Source organism: Hyperolius riggenbachi, chromosome 3 (assembly GCF_040937935.1).
Source record: "Hyperolius riggenbachi isolate aHypRig1 chromosome 3, aHypRig1.pri, whole genome shotgun sequence".
NCBI classification, from domain to species: Eukaryota; Metazoa; Chordata; class Amphibia; order Anura; family Hyperoliidae; genus Hyperolius; species Hyperolius riggenbachi.
This window is the reverse complement of record NC_090648.1, coordinates 96254354-96274307: the sequence shown is the minus strand read 5'-3', so window position 1 is coordinate 96274307 and position 19954 is coordinate 96254354. Positions and strand designations below refer to the sequence as shown.

Sequence of the window (19954 nt, the reverse complement as noted above, 5' to 3'; positions counted from 1 at the left end):
TATGCATGCTTGTTCAGGGTCTATGGCTGAATCTGTATTAGAGGCAGATGATCAGCAGGACAGTCAGGCAATTTACATTGTTTAAAGGAAAATAAATATGTCAGCTTCCATATCCCTCTCAGTTCAGATGTGCTTTAAAGTGAACCTCCAGACTAAAAATCTACTCAGCAGTACAGAAAAGGCTTGGTGTGTCTTTAACAGTTTCACAGCATTAGAACTTTGTTTTTCTTAACCAAGCCTCATTTTTAGCTGCACAGAAGCTAAGCTCTGCCCCATCAAAGAAAACTGCCAGGGCATTTTTCCCCTGATGCTGTGCAAAGCATGATGGAATTTCTGATGATGTTGTTCTCATTGCCTAGCAACTGGGAGGGGGTGATCAGGACACAGGACAGTTGGAACTGTGTTTAATGCTCCCTGTCACCTCCTTTCAACCAAAAAGATGGCTGCCCCCGAAAAAAATCACAAACATTTCCCTGTTCTTTAAAACAGGGTGGGTAAGAGATGATCATATTACCTATCTATTTTAATTAACATAACTAAATGACAGTATGTTTGTTTAGGCTGAAGTTCCTCTTTAAAGAGACTCTGAAGCGATAATAAATCTCGCTTCAGAGCTCATAGTTAGCAGGGGCATGTGTGCCCCTGCTAAACCGCCGCTATCCCGTGGCTAAACGGGGGTCCCTTCACCCCCAAACCCCCCACTGCAACACTTGGTCGCAGACTTGGTCGCTCCTGGAGGCAGGGCTAATGGCTGCAGCCCTGCCTCCAGTCGCGTCTATCAGCCGTGCATCACCGCCTCTCCCCCGTCCCTCTCAGTGAAGGAAGACTGAGAGGGGCGGGGGAGAGGCGGAGATACGCGCTGACAGACGCGCTTGGGGCAGGGCTGCGGCGGTTAGCCCTGCCCCAACCAGGGATCAGGGACCCCCGTTAAGCCGCGGGATAGCGGTGGTTTAGCAGGGGCACACATGCCCCTGCTATCTATGAGGTCTGAAGCGAGTAATAACAGCTGTAATAACACACAACAAATTCTACAGTGTCAGTTTAAACTCAATACACCTTGAGTAGCAATAACTAAGTTATCATTTCCTGTATGACTTTATCAGTCTCTCATGTCATTGTGGAAGAGTTTGGGCCCACTGTTTGATACAAAATTGCTTAAATTCATTGAGGTTTGCCAGCATGCATTTATTCACAGCGCTCTTGAGGTTCTGCCACAGCATTTTGATCAAGTTGAAGTCTGGACTTCTACTGGGTCTTTGCAACACCTTGGCCCATATTTGATTACCTGTTTTTGTCAAGTTGGTCCCTATTCAAACCACTTTTTATTCTGAGGCCACAGAATAAAAAGTAGAACTTCTAAGGCCAGTTTCACGCTTCTAACCGGCGTTCTAAGAGTACTGCGGTGCGATGATCGCATTGTAGCGCTAAAAATGGCCTTCGGGGATTACCGCAGCAATGCATGCTTCTGGCTGCAGGCCATGCAGGAAGAGAGGCTCTTTAGCGCTCACTTCCAGTGGCCAAAATTAGAATTGCGTGGAAGTGTATAGAAAATATATAGTTCCGCGTATGCGTGCCACAACCCCTGTAAAAAAGCTGCGTCGCCCTAGAGTTACACGACTTCAGTCGCCACACGTCACCGCACGTTGCCCAACAACGCACTGATGCTTTTGCTTTAAATCGGCCACTTCCGGCGTATCGCGCTGCGCCAGGTTTGAAACGCCCCACAGACTTTGGTGTAGTATTACCCTTTCGCAAAACAGGGTAATGCAATGCACCAGTGTGAAGGGGCCTAGGGTGTCCCCAACCAAGAGGGTTATGATTTCAACAAACGTATCAACCTAGAGTCCAGGTATTCAGGGAGGTATTCTGGGACCAAACCAACAGCAAACACTATGAGCCAGCCAGGAGGGTTCATTAACGTGTACCAGAGACTTCAGTGTGCAAAGATTTTTTACTTACCCGGGGCTACCTCCAGCCCCATAAGGTACTCTGCTGGTGGTGGTACATGTATAATTGCCACGCACACTGTTTGTGTGTGGCAGTATTACCGGCTCTTAGTGTATCAAGCTCATTGTCACCATACATTGTACCAGCAACATCATTTACATGTTATAAATGGGATAAATAACAAAACACAATTCAAGGATTTTAGCAATAGTAGTACTGCTTATTGTAAGATTTCAATATAGGTATAGTTTTTGTCCAATTATCCTCTCTTTCGCTTTTAATGCAAATATATTAAATACTGTTTGAAAAAGCATTACCCAAAGAAGGTCTTATTTATCTCCAGGAGAAAAAGACCCAATAAAACACACACGCACCATTATTGCAAAATTATCGTTAACTCTTTTATGCTATTCCTTTGTAATCACTACTATTACTCTCTCTTATACAGTAACTACTATTTCTCTCTTCAAAGAGAGACAATTTGCCACTCAAATATTAAAGTGAACCTCAAATAAGAATGAGATTTTTTTAAAATGTTAAATTTTTGAACCACCCTGGCGTTCTATTGAGATCGCCAGGGCGGCTGCGGGCGTTTTTTTTTTTTTAATTACTGAAAGTTGGCTGCATGAAAGCCCACTAGAGTTGCGCTCCGGAGGCGTTCTTCTGATCGCCTCCGGCAAGCATAAGTAACAAGAAAGGCCGCCTCCGATCCAGCCCTTAGCGCTGGCCGGAACTATTTGTTCCGGCTGCGCAGGGCTCGGGCGGCTGGGGGGACCCTCTTTCGCCGCTGCTCGCGGCGGATCGCCGCAGAGCGGCGGCGATCAGGCAGCACACGCGGCTGGCAAAGTGCCGGCTGCATGTGCTGCTTTTTATTTTATCAAAATCGGCCCAGCTGGGCCTGAGCGGCACCCTCTGGCGGTAATGGACAAGCTGAGCTCGTCCATACCGCTAAGGTGGTTAATAAACAATGCCAGTTGCCTGATTTCTATGCGGAGCGGATCGCTCAGAAACAGCCTTATCAGTCCACCGACAGACTGTACTCACGCTGTACTGTCTGCTGAAAACACGCCCAGCAGGAGGTGACAACTGACCCGTTGTTGCCTTTGATCAGGCGTGTGTACGAGCCTTAATCCTATAAGTCACTGGCCCAGAATATGAATGCAGATCAGATGCTTTGACTCTGGCGTAACTCCACTGGCTACAGGCTTGTTGCAGGTGTGTGACTCAAAAACCGCTAAAGCCAAAAGCTCCGCTTAACAATCAGGCACAGCAGCTGCATGTTCAGGTGCAAAGTGACGTGTATATTGATAATATATGTTCTATAGATTTCTGTACTTCTGAGTAATAAACGTTTAAAGTACACCTGAAGAGAAATTAAAACTTTAAAGGGACACTTAAGCCAGCAATAAAAAATCAGTTTTACAGCCCCCTCCAGCCATCCCGTGCCCTCGCAGTCACTCACGGAGCCTCTGGTCCCTCACCGCCAGCTAGTTTCGTCTTCGCTGACAGGGAGTCGGCGGTCTTTCAGCGCCTGCGCAGGCCCGGCCACGCTTATCCTTCTTCATGTTCCCATCCTCAATAGCGACCTGCACAGTCGCAGGATGCGACGGGACGGGAACGCAAAGAAAAATTTGTGTGGCCAGGCCTGTCAGTGAAAACGAAACTAGCTGGCAGCGAGGGACCGGAGGCTCCATGACTGCGAGGGCACGGGACGGCTGCAGGGGGGCTGGTAGAAGCCCCAGGAAAGTAAAACTTTTTTTTGTTTAATTCCTGGCTTTTCGAAAGTTTTGCTGCTGTTGATTGCCTTCAGAGCCCCTCCCATTCCTCGCCTTTGTAATATTCAATTGGCTCGCCAGTCAAAACCTTCTCCAAGAAGTGTCTGTGGCCATGGAAAAGAGCTTTTGAACTGGGCATGCCCGAGTTCTGAACCACACATGCCCAGTTAAAGGGAGTGCTCATGTATAAAAGAAGTGCGCAAGGGCTACGGGGGGGGGGCTGGAGGAAGCCCTAGCTAAGTTCAGTATTACATTTTTTAGGTCTGTTCAGGGTCACTTTAAGGTTATTACAAACTATTGTTGTATTTAAAATCAACATTTTACATTGCATACTATGACAGCTTTACTTTTTTTGTGTGTATCCACAGCTGTGTGATAAGCTCCGGGTACAAGTGAATAAAGGAACCGATGAGAAGATGAAAAGCATAATAATAAGGTTTAAAGATTTTCTACATAATCAGGTATAAAAACATTTCAGACAGCGAAAGGGGGGGTATAACTCTAAAGGTGGCCATACACTGGCCCGATTCGCGGCCGTTTCGACAGCAGATTCGATCCTGGGATCGAATCTGCTGCCAATCGTTCGCGGTAAACGCACCCGCCGATCCGATTTCCTCCCGAAATCGGAACGGTCCGTCGATCGCACCGTGCGGGAAAATACCCTCGATCGCCCGCGGGTAGGGAGCGCGTCGCTAGCGGCGGCCGATCCGATCAGGTATACATTACCTGAAGCTGGCTCCCGGGCATCTTCTCCGCGCTGCACCGCTCTGTTCCCGGCTCCATCCCGGCGCTTTCTGTGTCACTCCGTGACCAGGAAGTTCAAATAGAAGACTCCCTAACACTGCAGGGTGGCCTCCTGAGCGCGTCCCAGTGGCTGCAGCTCTTGAGCGCTTTGAGTCCAACAGGAGAAAAGCGCTATATAAATGTTCGGACTATTTGAACTTCCTGGTCACGGAGTGACACAGGAAGCGCCGGGATGGAGCCGGAACAGAGCCGTGCAGCGCGGAGAAGATGCCCGGGAGCCAGCTTCAGGTAATGTATACGGGGGGACGGGACAGGCGGCAGGAGTAGCTCAACAGATTGTGATCGGTTTCAGGCTGAAATCGATTCACAATCTGTTTGCAGTAAAGGCAGCCATACGATCCCTCTCTGATCAGATTCGATCAGATAGGGATCTGTCAGCTGGTCGATCTAATGGCAAATCGACCAGTGTATGGCTACCTTAACTATGTGAAAGGATTTGGATTGAGGATAGTACAATGGTTTAATTCAAAACAATAAAAAAACCTTTCAGTTGTCTGTAGGTTTCTTGTTCAGGCATGACAAAGAAACATAAAAGGTTTAACCTCCCTGGTGGTTCATTTCTTTCTGGATTTATGGGTCTAAAATCAGCACATTTTTTTCAAGAATTTTAGGCATCCAATTCTTAAGTTATAACTCATCAAAATATGTCAGAATTAAGGTCTTGTAGACATCCTGCGTATTATAAAAGACTAAAACACAAAATTGTTGAAGTAATTCAATCGAGGACGAAAATCACTTCCTGCTGCACTGCCCCAAATATACCGCTACCAGGGAAACCTTCTTTAAAGGGGCACTACAGCGAAAAATTGTAACATTTTAAATATGTGCAAACATATACAAATAAGAAGTATGTTTTTTTCCACAGTAAAATGAGCCATAAATTACTTTTCTCCTATGTTGCTGTCACGGACAGTAGGTAGTAGAAATCTGACAGGTTTTGGACTAGTCCATCTCTTCATAGGGGATTCTCAGGGATTTATTTAGTTTCAAAAGCACTTAGTGAATGGCAGTTGATCTGTCTAACTGCCAAAAAACTGTGTAGCGAGCAGGGAAGCTGGCCAGCATCATTGTTTAAATTCTTTTTAGGGAATATCTTTATAAAGAATAAAAGCCTGGCTGAGAATCCCCTATGAAGAGATGGACTAGTCCAAAACCTGTCACTTCTGTCAGATTTCTACTGCCTCCTGTAAGTGACATCAACATAGGAGAAAAGTAATTTATGGCTCATTTTGCTCTGTAAAAAATGTACTTCTTATTTGTATATGTTTTCACATATTTAAAATGTTACAGTTTTTCGCTGTAGTGCTGTCGCTGTAGTGCCCCTTTAACCCCCTTGGCGGTACGCAGTTTCTGACTCTGCGTCCGCCGGGAGGTTTTTTGACCCCCAATTTTTTTTGACGCTTTAGCTAGCATTTTGCTAGCTAAGCGTATGCTTTAGGTTGCTCCGGTCCCCCCCATGCCCGCCGATCGCCGCCGGCTATACGTACCTCGCCACGATCCCACGAAGAGCACAATCCCGATTGCCGCCATCGTGATGCCTGGAGCCGATTGGGCGCTGCGCTTGCGTGGGAACGCTGGGGGGTACGTATTCTGGAAGTAACTGCGGGCGATCGCAGGGGACCGGAGCAACTTTGTGCATACGCTTAGCTAGCGAACCGCTAGCTAAAGCGTATTGCACCAGTTTCTTTGTTTTTTTAAGTCCTGGGGCCATGTGATCCTCCGCGGCGGCTACCCCGTGTGTAGCACGGGGTTACCGCTAAGGAGGTTAAGAAACTGATGGAACTATTTCCAGACTTTCACACATTAGAGGATGAGAGAAAACACTGCATACTACTAGGAGAAGATAAATCCACAGTGACAATGGCTGCACATTATGTCACAGCCTTACACAGACTGAGAGGAGCATAAATGAACTGTAAACTCCCCCCCCCAAATTGCTTTGGCAATGCCTGTATTGAAGCTTGGTCATGCCAAGAAAGCTATCTTTGATTTGATTTGTAATTAAATAAATTAAAAGAAATAGTGAAACTGTACAAATAAGGCACCACACTATACAGTGTGTACATATATACCTGATACACCTCCCGCTTGTGGTATACTTTGAAACAGGGAATTGCACAGAGGGCAACATCACAATCGGGGCAGTAGAAGCGTGAGTCCTTTTGGACTTTTTTCCCTTTGCTATCAGTCTTAGATGGCAGGCAGAGAGTAGTCAAAATCAAGGCAGAGGTTGGTAGAGGTGGCAACAGTAATGTTATGTACCCACGTCGTGATTTTGCCGATAACCGACGATTTTTGAGCACCGAATGGTCATTTCCGCGATATCGTGACGTGGATACAGGCGCACGACCATGCGAACGCTGCACCGCAATAACGACGGTCACGGCGGATCAGATTGCCAAGATCCCTGACAACTCCAAAGTACCGTGATCACTACTTGTAATGTTGAGTGACGTCGCGGATACCCGCCGGCAGGAAGAGGCGTCACTGATGACCATTGTCGAGGGGACGTCGCATGACCCGTCGGATGTGGAGTATGGAGAGTAAGGCAGATCAGCAAAAGCACTTAGTTCAGAAGCAGTTGGTAACCAAATGGCTATATTGTTAATATCCTGCGCTTTCAAATGAGCTTATCTGCCATGGCAGTCATGTGACACAGGGGGAGATCAAATTACAACTTGTGATTAGAGACAAATCAGGAGGAATTAGAAAGGCTAAACTCTCTACATACATACTGGGCGCATTTCTTTATGTTATCCTTCTATTCTGTGCAATAGATTGCATCCAGATCAGGGATTAGACAGGCTAAACTCTCTATATACATGCAGGCTGCATTTCTCTGTTTGCCTTCTGCCTGTGCAAAAGATTGGATCCACTTTAATTGCAGTGCCGCCACAACCCCCCCTCCCCCCCGATGACGTCACACTGCACCGCCACTGATTGGCCATCGGGATCCAGGAAGCAGAGAGGAGATGGGGATCCCAGTGGCCGGGAAGGGACCCTCGGAGTCCCGCTGGGCAGCGCGGAACCCAGGTAAGCAGCAGGAGCTGCTGTTTTAGCTAGCTTGAACATAGCTCGGGTTTACCGCTCCTAGCATCTAATCCTTAGCTGGAGCTATGCTCGGGATTACCGCCAGGGGGGTTAAAAAGCTCACTTGGTCATAGTGATTAGCAGAAATTACACCTACTGTATGTATAATTACGTATCGTAATTCACAATTATGCATCATAATGTGACATTTTGAGGAAAATCGTAATTAATTTCGTATGTAATTGTAATAGTTACATAGTTATTTGGGTTGAAAAAAGACATACGTCCATCGAGTTCCGCCAGAAAAAAAAAAGTACAACAGCAACCTGCTCTCTCACATATCCCTGTTGATCCAGAGGAAGGCAAAAAAAACTTACAAGGCATGGTCCAATTAGCCCCAAAAGGGAAAAAAATCCTTCCCGACTCCAGTTGGCAATCAGATAAAATCCCTGGATCACCACTGGGCATTACCTAGTAATTATAGCCATTGATGTCTTTCAATGCAAGGAAAGCATCTAAGCCCCCTTTAAATACAGATATAGAATTTGCCATAACGACTTCCTGTGGCAATGCATTCCACATCTTAATCACTCTTACTGTAAAGAAGACTAAAGAAAGTTTTTCTAACCTTTCTTGGTAAGTGAGACCTTCCATCCCTCGTATCAATTTTGTTGCTCGTCTCTGCACCTGCTCTAAAACTGCAATATCTTTCCTGTAATGTGGTGCCCAGAACTGAATTCCATATTCTAGATGTGGCCTTACTAGAGAGTTAAACAGGCAATATAATGCTAGCATCTCAAGTTTTTATTTCCCTTTTAATGCATCCCAAAATGTTATTTGCTTTAGCTGCAGCGGCTTGGCATTGAACACGATTACTTAACTTGTTGTCGATGAGTACTCCTAAGTCCTTCTCCAAGTTTGATGTCCCCATCTGTATCCCGTTTATTTTGTATGGTACTAATCATTTATAATTTCGGGTAATTTTGTGTAATTCTGTGCTGAATTTACTGGTTAATAGCAAAGCCCCCAAGCATGCTATTGTCACCAACATTGCTACATACAGTGGGTTGCAAAAGTATTCAGCCCTCTTGAAGTTTTCCACATTTTGTCACATTACTGCCACAAACATGAATCAATTTTATTGGAATTCCACATGAAAGACCAATACAAAGTGGTGTACACGTAAGAAGTGGAATGAAAATCATACATGATTCCAAACATTTTTTACAAATCAATAACTGCAAAGTGGGGTGTGCGTAATTATTCAGCCCCCTTTGGTCTGAGTGCAGTCAGTTGCCCATAGACATTGCCTGATGAGTGCTAATGACTTAATAGAGTGCACCTGTGTGTAATCTAATGTCAGTACAAATACAGCTGCTCTGTGATGGCCTCAGAGGTTGTCTAAGAGAATCTTGGGAGCAACAACACCATGAAGTCCAAAGAACAAACCAGACAGGTCAGGGATAAAGTTATTGAGAAATGTAAAGCAGGATTAGGCTACAAAAAGCTTTCCAAAGCCTTGAACATCCCACAGAGCACTGTTCAAGCGATCATTCAGAAATGAAAGGAGTATGGCACAACTGTAACCCTACCAAGACAAGGCTGTCCATCTAAACTTACAGGCCGAACAAGGAGAGCACAGGATTTCTCGCCTGGAGTGACAAAATGGCTAGAGACGCCCCTGCGTGCACTGCACAAAGTTGGCTCTTATGGAAGAGTGGCAAGAAGAAAGGCATTGTTAACAGAAAAGCATAAGTAGTCCCGTTTGCAGTTTGCCACAAGCCATGTGGGGGACACAGCAAACGTGGAAGAAGGTGCTCTGGTCGGATGAGACCAAAATGGAACTTTTTTGCCAAAATGCAAAACGCTATGTGTAACGGAAAACTAACACTGCACATCACTCTGAACACACCATCCCCACTGTCAAATATGGTGGTGGCAGCATCATGCTCTGGGGGTGCTTCTCTTCAGCAGGGACAGGGAAGCTGGGCAGAGTTGATGGGAAGATGGCTGGAGCCAAATACAGGGCAATCTTTGAAGAAAACCTTTTGAAGTCTGCAAAAGACTTGAGACTGGGGCGGAGGTTCACCTTCCAGCAGGACAACGATCCTAAACATAAAGCCAGGGCAACAATGAAATGGTTTAAAACAAAACATATCTATGTGTTAGAATGGCCCAGTCAAAGTCCAGATCTAAATCCAGTCGAGAATCTGTGGCAAGATCTGAAAACTGCTGTTCACAAACGCTGTCCATTTAATCTGACTGAGCTGGAGCTGTTTTGCAAGGAAGGATGGGCAAGGATTTCAGTCTCTAGATGTGCAAAGCTGGTAGAGACATACCCTAAAAGACTGGCAGCTGTAATTGCAGCAAAAGGTGGTTCTACAAAGTATTGACTCAGGGGGCTGAATAATTACGCACACCCCACTTTGCAGTTATTGATTTGTAAAAAAATGTTTGGAATCATATATGATTTTCATTCCACTTCTCATGTGTACACCACTTTGTATTGGTCTTTCACGTGGAATTCCAATAAAATTGATTCATGTTTGTGGCAGTAATGTGACAAAATGTGGAAAACTTCAAGGGGGCTGAATACTTTTGCAACCCACTGTATATTAACCACTTGATGACCCACCCTTTACCGCCCCTTAAGGACCAGCGCTGTTTTGAGTGATCTGTGCTGGGTGGGCTGTGCAGCCCCCAGCACAGATCAGGTTGCAGGCAGAGAGATCAGATTGCCCCCCTTTTTCCCCCCTATGGGGATGATGTGCAGGGGGGGTCTGATCTCTCCTGCCTGCCTGGGTGTTGCGGGGGGGGGGCACCTCAAAGCCCCCCTCCGCGGCGAAATCCTCCCCCTCCCTCTCCTACCTGCCCCCCCCCCCCCTGGCGATCGAGGCTGCACAGGACGCTATCCGTCCTGTGCAGCCAGTGACGGGACGTCCCCTGTCACATGGCGGCGATCCCCGGCCGCTGATTGGCCGGGGATCGCCGATCTGCCTTACGGCGCTGCTGCGCAGCAGCGCCGTACAATGTAAACAAAGCGGATTATTTCCGCTTGTGTTTACATTTAGCCTGCGTGCCGCCATCGGCGGCCCGCAGGCTATTCACGGAGCCCCCCGCCGTGATTTGACAGGAAGCAGCCGCTCGCGCGAGCTTCCTAATTAATCAGCCTGCAGCTGCCGACGCAGTACTGCGTCGCTGGTCCTGCAGCTGCCACTTTGCCGACGCACGGTATAAGCGTGCGGTCGGCAAGTGGTTAAGGAGAATAGTGGGTACAAATCAAAAAAAGAATTTTTCAAAAAGACCTTGTCGTTTTTTAGGAAATCGATTTTAAAAATGCAAAGAAAATTGGTTTTTAAACTGTAATTTTTCTGAGTTTAAAAAAACATTTTTTTTGGCATTTTTAAAAAAATGTTTTTAAAACTACAAGGTATTTTTTTTTCTACTTGTACCCACTAATCTTCTTAACGTATGTAGCACTTTCGGGTGACAATAACTTGAATGGGGGTTATTGCTAGTCACCCCCAAAGTCGGCATGAAATTATGCGAAGTTACGCAAAAATTCATGTGAAATTATGAATCATTAGACAAAATCAATTGAATGAACAATTTGTAATTACGTATTGTGTAATTGCAAAAATGTATGCAACATTTTGTATAAAACGCAATTAGCCAATTACAATCATCACTATTTGGGCAATAAATGGTATTATTGCTAATATAGAGTGCTTGCTGATGACTAATATGGAACAATACTCATCTGCTGACAAATCATAATTGTTGCATTTATAGTATTCATGTTTTATGTCTCTTAGGCTACTTTACCACCAAGACGTTGTGTTTTAGGGGATGTTATGGTTGCATAACGTGCCCCTAACGCAATGCATGGTGGTGTTGAAGTTGGACGTCAGATTGTGCTGCATTATGCAGCTCTGAAAGCAGCCACTCCAGGATAGTGATAGGAAGTCCGGATCTTTTTAAGGATTCGGATCATTTGAATCGGATCATTGAAAAGATCCGGATCTTTGAACCGAATCATTTGAATTATTTTACTAAGGAAGCAGACTGGGTGAAATGACTAGCAGGACAGGACTTTCCCTGCACTGTGGAGAGGTTGTGTGCGTGTGAGCTCCTGGACTTCCAGGAGGGGTCTTCAGCCAGCAGGTCCAGATCCGAATTTGGAAGCCTTTTTTTGGGATACAGCTTTACCTGAAGTCCCTGCTCCGGGCCTTGCCGGGCAGGGGCTTGTCCTGTGCTAACTGGCCGCTCCAGCCATGGCCAGCTCATACCCCCCTGCTACCTCTACTTACTTGGGGGATGAAGGGGACTACTCTGGAGAGGACATCGCTAGGAACGCGATAGCCTGGGTGAAAGCTGCAAAAACCTGTGAGGAGACACTAGCACAGCTAAAGTACAGCTTTTCCAGATCCAAGTTCAGGTATGGGATGAAGTGGAAGCCAGAATACCTGTGGCAGGATGAAGAGCTGCTGGACCTGAAAAGAAAAATCAAAGTTCAAAAAGCAAAGTTAGCTGACTTGATAAGAATCGGTGGGCCTTTCGCCGAGCAACTAGGCCACAAGAAACGCTTTGAAAAGATGCTCAAACCTGAGACTGACATGGATGATAGCGACACAGAGGAAGATTGTGTCGTTGTGGAGGACGAGTGCACCCCCCCCAGAGAGGCCTCCATGGATGAAGGAAGAACTGTTCCAGTCACAGATCCCACCTGGGCTAGGTGAGCCAGCTGAGGACCCTATGGAGGAGGAAAGTGAGGGTGATGTGACACAGAGTGAAGAGGACACGCTGGTGAGTGAGGGGAAGCAAGTACCTGGCTCTGCGGCGGGTGTTTGGGTGAGTGCTGGTGGTACTGGTGCTGCTGCCTCTGCTGCTGAGGGTTTTGGTGGCGTGGGTGCTACTGGGGCCCACAGTGAGGTGGTGGGTGGCGGTGCAAGTGCTGCTGTTGCTGTGGTTGTGGCTGGCATGCCCCCCTCTGAAATACCTGGAGGTGGCGGTGTGGCTGGAGCTGCAGCGGCCTCCCCGGATGCCCGCATGAATCCCTCTCCTGGTGGAGCCTTGGTTCCCACATCAGGGTCACTTGTAGTGGCTGATGTGGGTTCTTGGGTAAAGCTGGGAGTGGGGACGTGTGCCCAGAGTTGCAGGGAACGCTCCCCGCATCGTATGCAGGCTTTTCAAGATGGCGCCGGCTTGCAGAGCGGCAGCCCGACAACGCCAAACCAGCTTCCGGTCCGCCGGGCGGAAGTGACGTCCGCGGCTGCTTTTCCGCCTGGAGTCGGAATTTCCATAGACGTCAATGAGGCCAAACGCGGACTTTTTCCTAAGGCTGATGCGGCTGCAAGTCCGCATGGAGGCGGAAACCCCATTGGCATTAATGTAGCGGTAAGCGGACTTACTTCTGGAGGTGTTGTGGCTGAAAATCCGCATGGCGGCGGAAACTCCACTACCACCAATACAGCTGTAGGCAGAATTCGGCCTGCCAATGCGGAAAGTCAAGGCAAGGGAAGCCTTTTATTGCTAGATGCGGAGATGGATGCAGGGGATGCAGAGAAACAAGCTCCAAGCGGAGTTCCGCAACCAGAGGCGGATTTCAAGGAAAAAGGAAAGGAGGTGCATGCAAATGCACAGGAGGAGTTACCGATTGTCCCTGAAAACAAGGAGACAAGTGAGGAGGATACCAAAGGATCTTGTGAGACCCCAAAAGAGGGGAAACTTACAAACAAGGTACAGGTGACCGAGCAAGCAAGTCTGGAAATGTCCGAGGAGGATTTTCTTAAGGGGAACTCTGCGGACAACGAAAGGATAGACTCCCTTGGGTGCTGGACTCCCCCTGTTGATGGGATGGAACAATTGGCCCAGGAGCTCTTTCCTGATGGCGACAATGGGGGAGGCCAAGACTCCCTGGTGATGGAATCCGGAATCGTCCTGGAAGGTGAGAAAGGGAGAAATAAAATTGGCAAAGGTGTGAGGTTACCGCTTGGTGACACAAGTGATAATGTTGAGCAGGTTGTGGTCGAAGAGACTGATCAGGATAGTGATGGTGTCCAGAAGCTGATAGGGTCCCTTTTACAAGCGGAGGAGGGTGGTGAAATACTCTTAGTCCAGAAGGGGGGCTTAATCAGGTCACCAAATAATTCAATGCTGGCTGTATTGTTTGAGAGAAATTTAATTTCATGTTCAGAGTCTGATAATGACCTGAGTGAGGGGGAGAGGGAGAAAAGGAGAAAGAAAAGGGAGAAAAAGAGAAAACGAAAGGAAAAGCATTTAGAACCGCCTCCTGTGGTTAAGGATGATCTAATCACAGAGTTTCAGACGGCGGATTTAATTGTACGCTTGGAGAAGAAGCGGTTGGTTGTTACTGATGCTCATGTTAATGAGACGGTAGTTCAGGAGGTGGAACCAGGGGGGGATTACTCAGGCTTGCATCTGGTGGGCATGGGTGACCCCGATTGTGGTCGCCAGTTGGAGTTTAGGGCAGGTGGGAGGAGAATGGTGGTGGAAGATGAGAAATTTAAATGTTTTGATTTTCAAGGTAGACAGACCTTTATGGCGACCATTTTTGGGTTAAGCCCTGATGCCCCCAGGTACAAGCCCCCTTCTCCCCCTGTTTCCACCTCTAATGTGGCTGAGGAGGTGTCTGGTGGGGTGGTTGAGGTGGGTGTGGAGACAATTGAGGGTGGAGAGGCAGAGCCTCCAGAATTGGAGTATGTAACGAGGGGGGGGGGGGGGGGTGTCCCAGAGTTAGGCCCGGCTGCGAGACCGGGGGCCCTTAACTCCATGGCAGCCTCAGCCAGGGGGAAAACCTTTTGCAAAACCAGTCTCATATTCCAGGGCGGTTAGAAGTACTGCTTCAGGGAGGAGGGTCCTGGCTCCCCTGGAGACAGAGTAGGAGGTCTACACCCAGGCCGACGGAACGTTGTTCGCCTTAAGTGGGAACACCCTTCTGCAATTCCCACAAAAAGGGAGTTTATCGGTTATTTGTTCGACCTGGGCTTTAGGCCCGCCGATTTATTCGCGATCCTGGCTCCAGGGGATCCACCGCCCTACTATGATGTGTCCTTCCTTTCGCAGCAGGGAATGGAGGCCTTCTTAGAAAAGAGATTGGGGGAGTCCCTGAACGGGCAATGGCACGGGTTCTCTGTGGTGCCCCTTTCAAGACAGTCCTTAGAGAGGAAGGCACACATAGTAGTTCAAAACGAGAGTATCCCGGTGCGTGACTTGATGACTTGGGTTCAGCACTACGCAGACCTCATGTCCCCGCCCCACAGGGTCCTGGATGACCTGGGAATCTGGTGGGGGGAATATGAGGTGGCGATCAAACTCCGCATCAAGGAGGGGGGTCGTCACCCATATTCCCCGTTCTGCCCTTATAGGGTGGGACAAAGTGGTTACCTTCTATCCCGGTCAGCCCAGGACCTGTAACCAATGTGGTAAGCGGGGCCATCTGGCGAGCGGGTGCCCAGATCCGAGGTGCAGTCGGTGCCAGGAGTTCGGGCACTCTGCATCCGCGTGCAAACGCATAAAATGCAATTTCTGTTTTGAGTACAGACATCCGTACACAGCGTGCCCGGTCTCCTAGAACACGATGCCCTCGGATCTCAAGAAGGCCATGTTGGCCCGTATGGAGGAGGGACAGGACGCCCCAGTGCCAGATCCTAATTTGTCACTACTTGAGTTATTGGATTGTGCTGTTGACCATTCTTCTGTTGCCCCTTCCTCGGTTCCTCCTCCAGCCAGCATGGCCCTTGTAGGGCAATCTGGACCCAGGTCATCAACTTATGTCCGGGATGCTGCTCGTGGCGGGGACTCTCCTCCCAAGGAGCAGCGAACCAGGTCTACTAGATCTGGTGGGGATAGGAGAGGTGGTGGGACTAAGGGCCCTACCCCTGCTCCAGGAGATCCCCCAACAAATCCTCCTATTCCGCAGCCTCGGAGGAGAAATCCTCCCAGGGGTGTTTCTTCCTTTTGGAAGGTGTCTGGTCTTGGACGTCTGCATGAGGGGGCAGGATCTCAGGCTAATCAACATCTATGCCAACCCCAAGTCTAAGGGGGAGAGAAAGCGCCTTCTTATGCAGATCAGGCCATACCTTTTTTCAGCCTATCCTGTGATCCTGGGTGGTGATTTCAACACCGTCACTAGGGCCAAGGACAGGGCAAGGGCCCAGGTTCAGATAGGCGTAGATGGTAGGTATTTAGCAAGATTAGCTGATGAGGCGGATCTGGTGGATGTGCACATTCGTCACTCCCCAGATCTCACGGGGTTCACCTTTTATAGCGGTAGTGCTAGGTCTAGGATAGATAGATTGATAGATAGATTTTTTGTTTCAGAGGGCCTCATCACTTCAACTCCTAAGTTGTTGGCGGTGGAGTTCTCGGATCACCTTATTCTGTCGGAGGGCTTAAATGCTTCGGATGCTCCTCCCAGAGGTCGGGGTATTTGGAGGATGAATTCGTCCCTGCTACTGGAAGATGAGGTGAGACAATCCTTTGAGGAGTTTTTTCAAGCACAGGTTTCCATCCTGGACTGCTTTGACAATAGGTGTGAGTGGTGGGAGGAAATAAAAAAAACGTGCTGTGAGATTTTTCAAGGGTCTAGCATTCCGAAGGAGTATTGGTAGAAATCTAGCTTACCAGCGTCTAAGGGAGAGGTTGACTGTTCTCGTCTCTGAGGGCGGAGATCCGGGGGAGATCTCTGAGGTCAAACTTCAACTTAGGCAGCAGCAGTACGACCGGCTGGCTTCTTTAGCTCTGGAAAGGGATCATGGTAAATACCGCTCGCCTGACCCTTACCAGAGTTTTAAACAAAGTGCAGCGCTTAAGACGGTCATCGGTCTCAGGGATGGCTCAGGATCTCTGGCAAAGTCCAGGGCAGAGATTCTAGCCATCGCTAGAGGGTTTTACGCTGATCTGCTTGGGGAGAAGCCACTTGACCAGGCGAGGATGGAAAACTTCTTGGCTTCCACGCCGGGTCTGGAAGATGTTGATATTTCTGCCATAGACTTGACTACGGAGATTACTACAGATGAAGTAGCGAGAGCCATTGGTGGCCTCGCACCTAAAAAGATCTCGGGTCCGGATGGACTGACGGCTGAGTTTTACAAGGCCTTTGTGTCCATCCTGGCCCCTCAATTGGCTGGTGCGTTCAACGATTGCCTTGCTGGGGGCCAGTTACCGCCCTCCATGAGGCAATCTGCAGTAATCCTGTTGTCAAAAGGTCGTGATCCTGAGATGATTGAAAATTGGCGTCCCATCAGCCTTCTCAACGTCGACAGGAAGATCCTGGCGAAAATTTTGTTCTGGCGGTTGTCCCAGGTGACAGATGTGCTTTCTCGCCATCAGCACTGCTCTGTTGTAGGAAGGAGCACGCTCTCAGCACTGTTAGCTGTCCGGGAAGTCCTGGAACAGTGCAGGGCTGATGGTTGGGGAAAATACCTGCTGACGTTGGATCAGTCCAACGCCTTTGATCGGGTCAATGGCGGTTGCTTACTGTGTATGGTTTGCAGGGGGGTTTGCAGATTGGCTGCACACTTTATACAAGGAGGCTGGATAGCGAGGAGAGCGCCAGCGCATACCACTAAGGCTGCATCTGAAATGACAGCCAGCTCATGTGTGCAGCACCTCTAATAGGCTTTCTGCACACTTTGCATTCAATTCAGATGCAAATCATATGCAAAACTGCTACTGCTTATCATGCAAACAGGAAACTCAGGAGGAGGGGCTGGGAGCAGCTAACCTGATAGTTATATACTTGCAGAGTTAAGAAAAAGTGGGGGGAAGGCTGCGCATCCCTAAACACATGCTGCAATTGAATGGTTAACCGCATAGGCATACACCGCCTCTATTAGACTGAAAAATGCATGCCCTGCATCCAAAACAAGAGCTAACATTTATTACACTAGGAGGAACTTTAGCTTCCAATATGGTTTGCATGCAAAGTATAATGTACTAGACACTTGCGCCACGGTGAGGCAAACCTCCGGCCAAGTGACCTAACCTAAATTTAAAACCTTGGGAGCAGCTAAGCAATAAAAATGTGTAACTTGCATTTTGTTGGACAGCGAGGAGAGCGCCAGCGCATACCACAAAGGCTGCATCTGAAATGACAACCAGCTCATGTGTGCAGCACCTCTAATAGGCTTTCTGCACACTTTGCATTCAATTCAGATGCAAATCATATGCAAAAGATAAAGTTCCTCCTAGTGTAATAAATGTTAGCACTTGTTTTGGATGCAGGGCATGCATTTTTCAGTCTAATAGAGGCGGTGTATGCCTATGCGATTAACCATTCAATTGCAGCATGTGTTTAGGGATGCGCAGCCTTCCCCCCACTTTTTCTTATCTCCTCCTGGATGTCCGCTAGGTTCCTGAAACGAAATCTAGACAAAAACGGAATTTATGATCTTCCCACCCCGGCCATCCCTGAACCTCCCAGATGTCACTGTTAACCACACTACCATTCGCCCTACCTCTCAAGCCCGCTGTCTGGGTGTCACCCTGGACTCCGCACTCTCCTTCACTCCCCACATCCAAAACCTCACAAAGTCCTGCAACTTCCACCTTTGTAAAATCTGCAAGATCCGCCCTTTCCTGACCTCCACCACCAAACTCCTCATCCATGCTCTCATAATTTCCCTCCTTGACTACAGCAATGCCCTTCTGTTTGGTCTCCCTATGACCCAAATAGCCCCACTGCAGTCCATCATGAATGCAGCAGCCAGAATTATCCACTCCTCCCATCGCTCCACCACAGCGGCTCCCCTCCGTAAATCCCTCCACTGGCTTCCTATCCAGTTCAGAATCAGATTCAAGATACTGTGTCTGACCTACAAATCTGTCCACAAAACCTGTCCAACCTACATTTCCAATCTTACTCAGAGGTACACATCTAGCCTCTCACTTCGCCCCTTGAATGAACTTCGCTTGACTGCCCCCCCCCCGCATCACCCAGTCCCATGCACGCCTCCAGGACTTCTCAAGAGCTGCTCCAACACTATGGAACTTTCTACCTCCACCCATTAGGGCAGCCCCCTCCTTCAACATCTTCAAGAAGGCCCTCAAAACTCACCTTTTCACTCTGGCCTACCACCCCTCACAAGTGCTCTAAACCCGCAGCTGAACTCTGGTCCCCTACCTTTCGTGTCCCTACCTCTCCCTCTAGATTGTAAGCCTTTGGGCAGGGTCCTCCTCCTTTTGTGTCCTATCTGATCATGCACCTTCATTACTGTGCACCCATGACCCATGCTATGCATTTGAGTGAACCTAACTTGCCTAATCTCCATGCTCCCATCCAGTGACTGACTAAGCATTACTTTGTACTCATACTGTGCTGCGTGATCTGTTTTTTCTTGTATTCTTGTATTGTCATATTGCTGTATGTCACCCCTAAATATTGTATGTAACCAAAACTAATGTCCAGCGCTGCGTAATATGTTGGCGCTTTATAAATACAACAAATAATAAATAAATGCCGTACTTTCCACTGCCATAGAAAGTAAACAACATATGCAAAATATCACTCAGAACTAATGCAGGCAGAGGCACTAGCTTGAGAGAAATATTAATGCAGTGGCTCCCAACATTTTTGAAGTTGTGACACATCACACCAAATATTCAGATATCCGTGACACATTACATATGTACTGTATAACAGGAAAATAGTAAAAACAATCATAAAATAAATGAAAAAGGTGCATTATCCTAAATACTTTCAGCAATAAGAATTGGTGGGATTGCTAAACCTGAGGTGAAGCTCACAATTTCTATATAGGTGGCCTGACCTTCAACTAAAATACCTGTAACTCCACTTCAATATCAATAAGCTGCGATCTAATTTTTGGTGGGGGTTGCTGGATGGGGGTTAATGTGATGCTGGCTGAGTGTACTGGGTGCAGATAATGTGATGCTAGGTGGGAATAATGTGATGCTGAGTGGAGATAATGTGATGCTGGCTGAGGGTGCTGTGTGTGGATAATGTGACCTGGGCAGTTTGAAACGCGGTGGACGGAGCCTTGGCCAGCTGTCAGCTCAAGCTGCGCTCTTCACCACGCGCGTACCATCGTATCTCTTTCCAGTGGTCTGTCAGCTACTGACGAGCCGCAACCCGCACAGGGAGGCTAGGTCCGTCCGTTCAGCGAGACCAGGACGGGAAAAGAGAACTGATAACATTCAAGTTTGGGTGAGCTAATGCCAATATTCTATTAATCCAAAGACAGTCAAAACACGCTATGGCTGAATCTGATACGGTGGCTGGCGTGTTTTTGAAATTATGGAGTCCTTTGCCATCATTGGATGTTAATCTCATATAAGGGGGCCCCCCAATCTTGTACTGTTTAAAGACACCTTTTAAGCGGCTGAGCTTACTCTGCCATGGAGGGGGAGGGGCA

The 19954-nt window shown here is 47.9% G+C and overlaps 1 protein-coding gene across 1 annotated transcript in view; it reads left to right on the top strand.

The window, feature by feature from the left end:
• LOC137562860 (RING finger protein 112-like) overlaps positions 1–19954 on the top strand; it is a 117709-nt gene that overhangs the window by 89412 nt on the left and 8343 nt on the right. The window contains exon 13 of the mRNA XM_068274628.1: positions 4091–4183. Coding sequence (XP_068130729.1) covers positions 4091–4183 — 93 coding nt within the window. The remainder of the gene's footprint in view (positions 1–4090; positions 4184–19954) is intronic.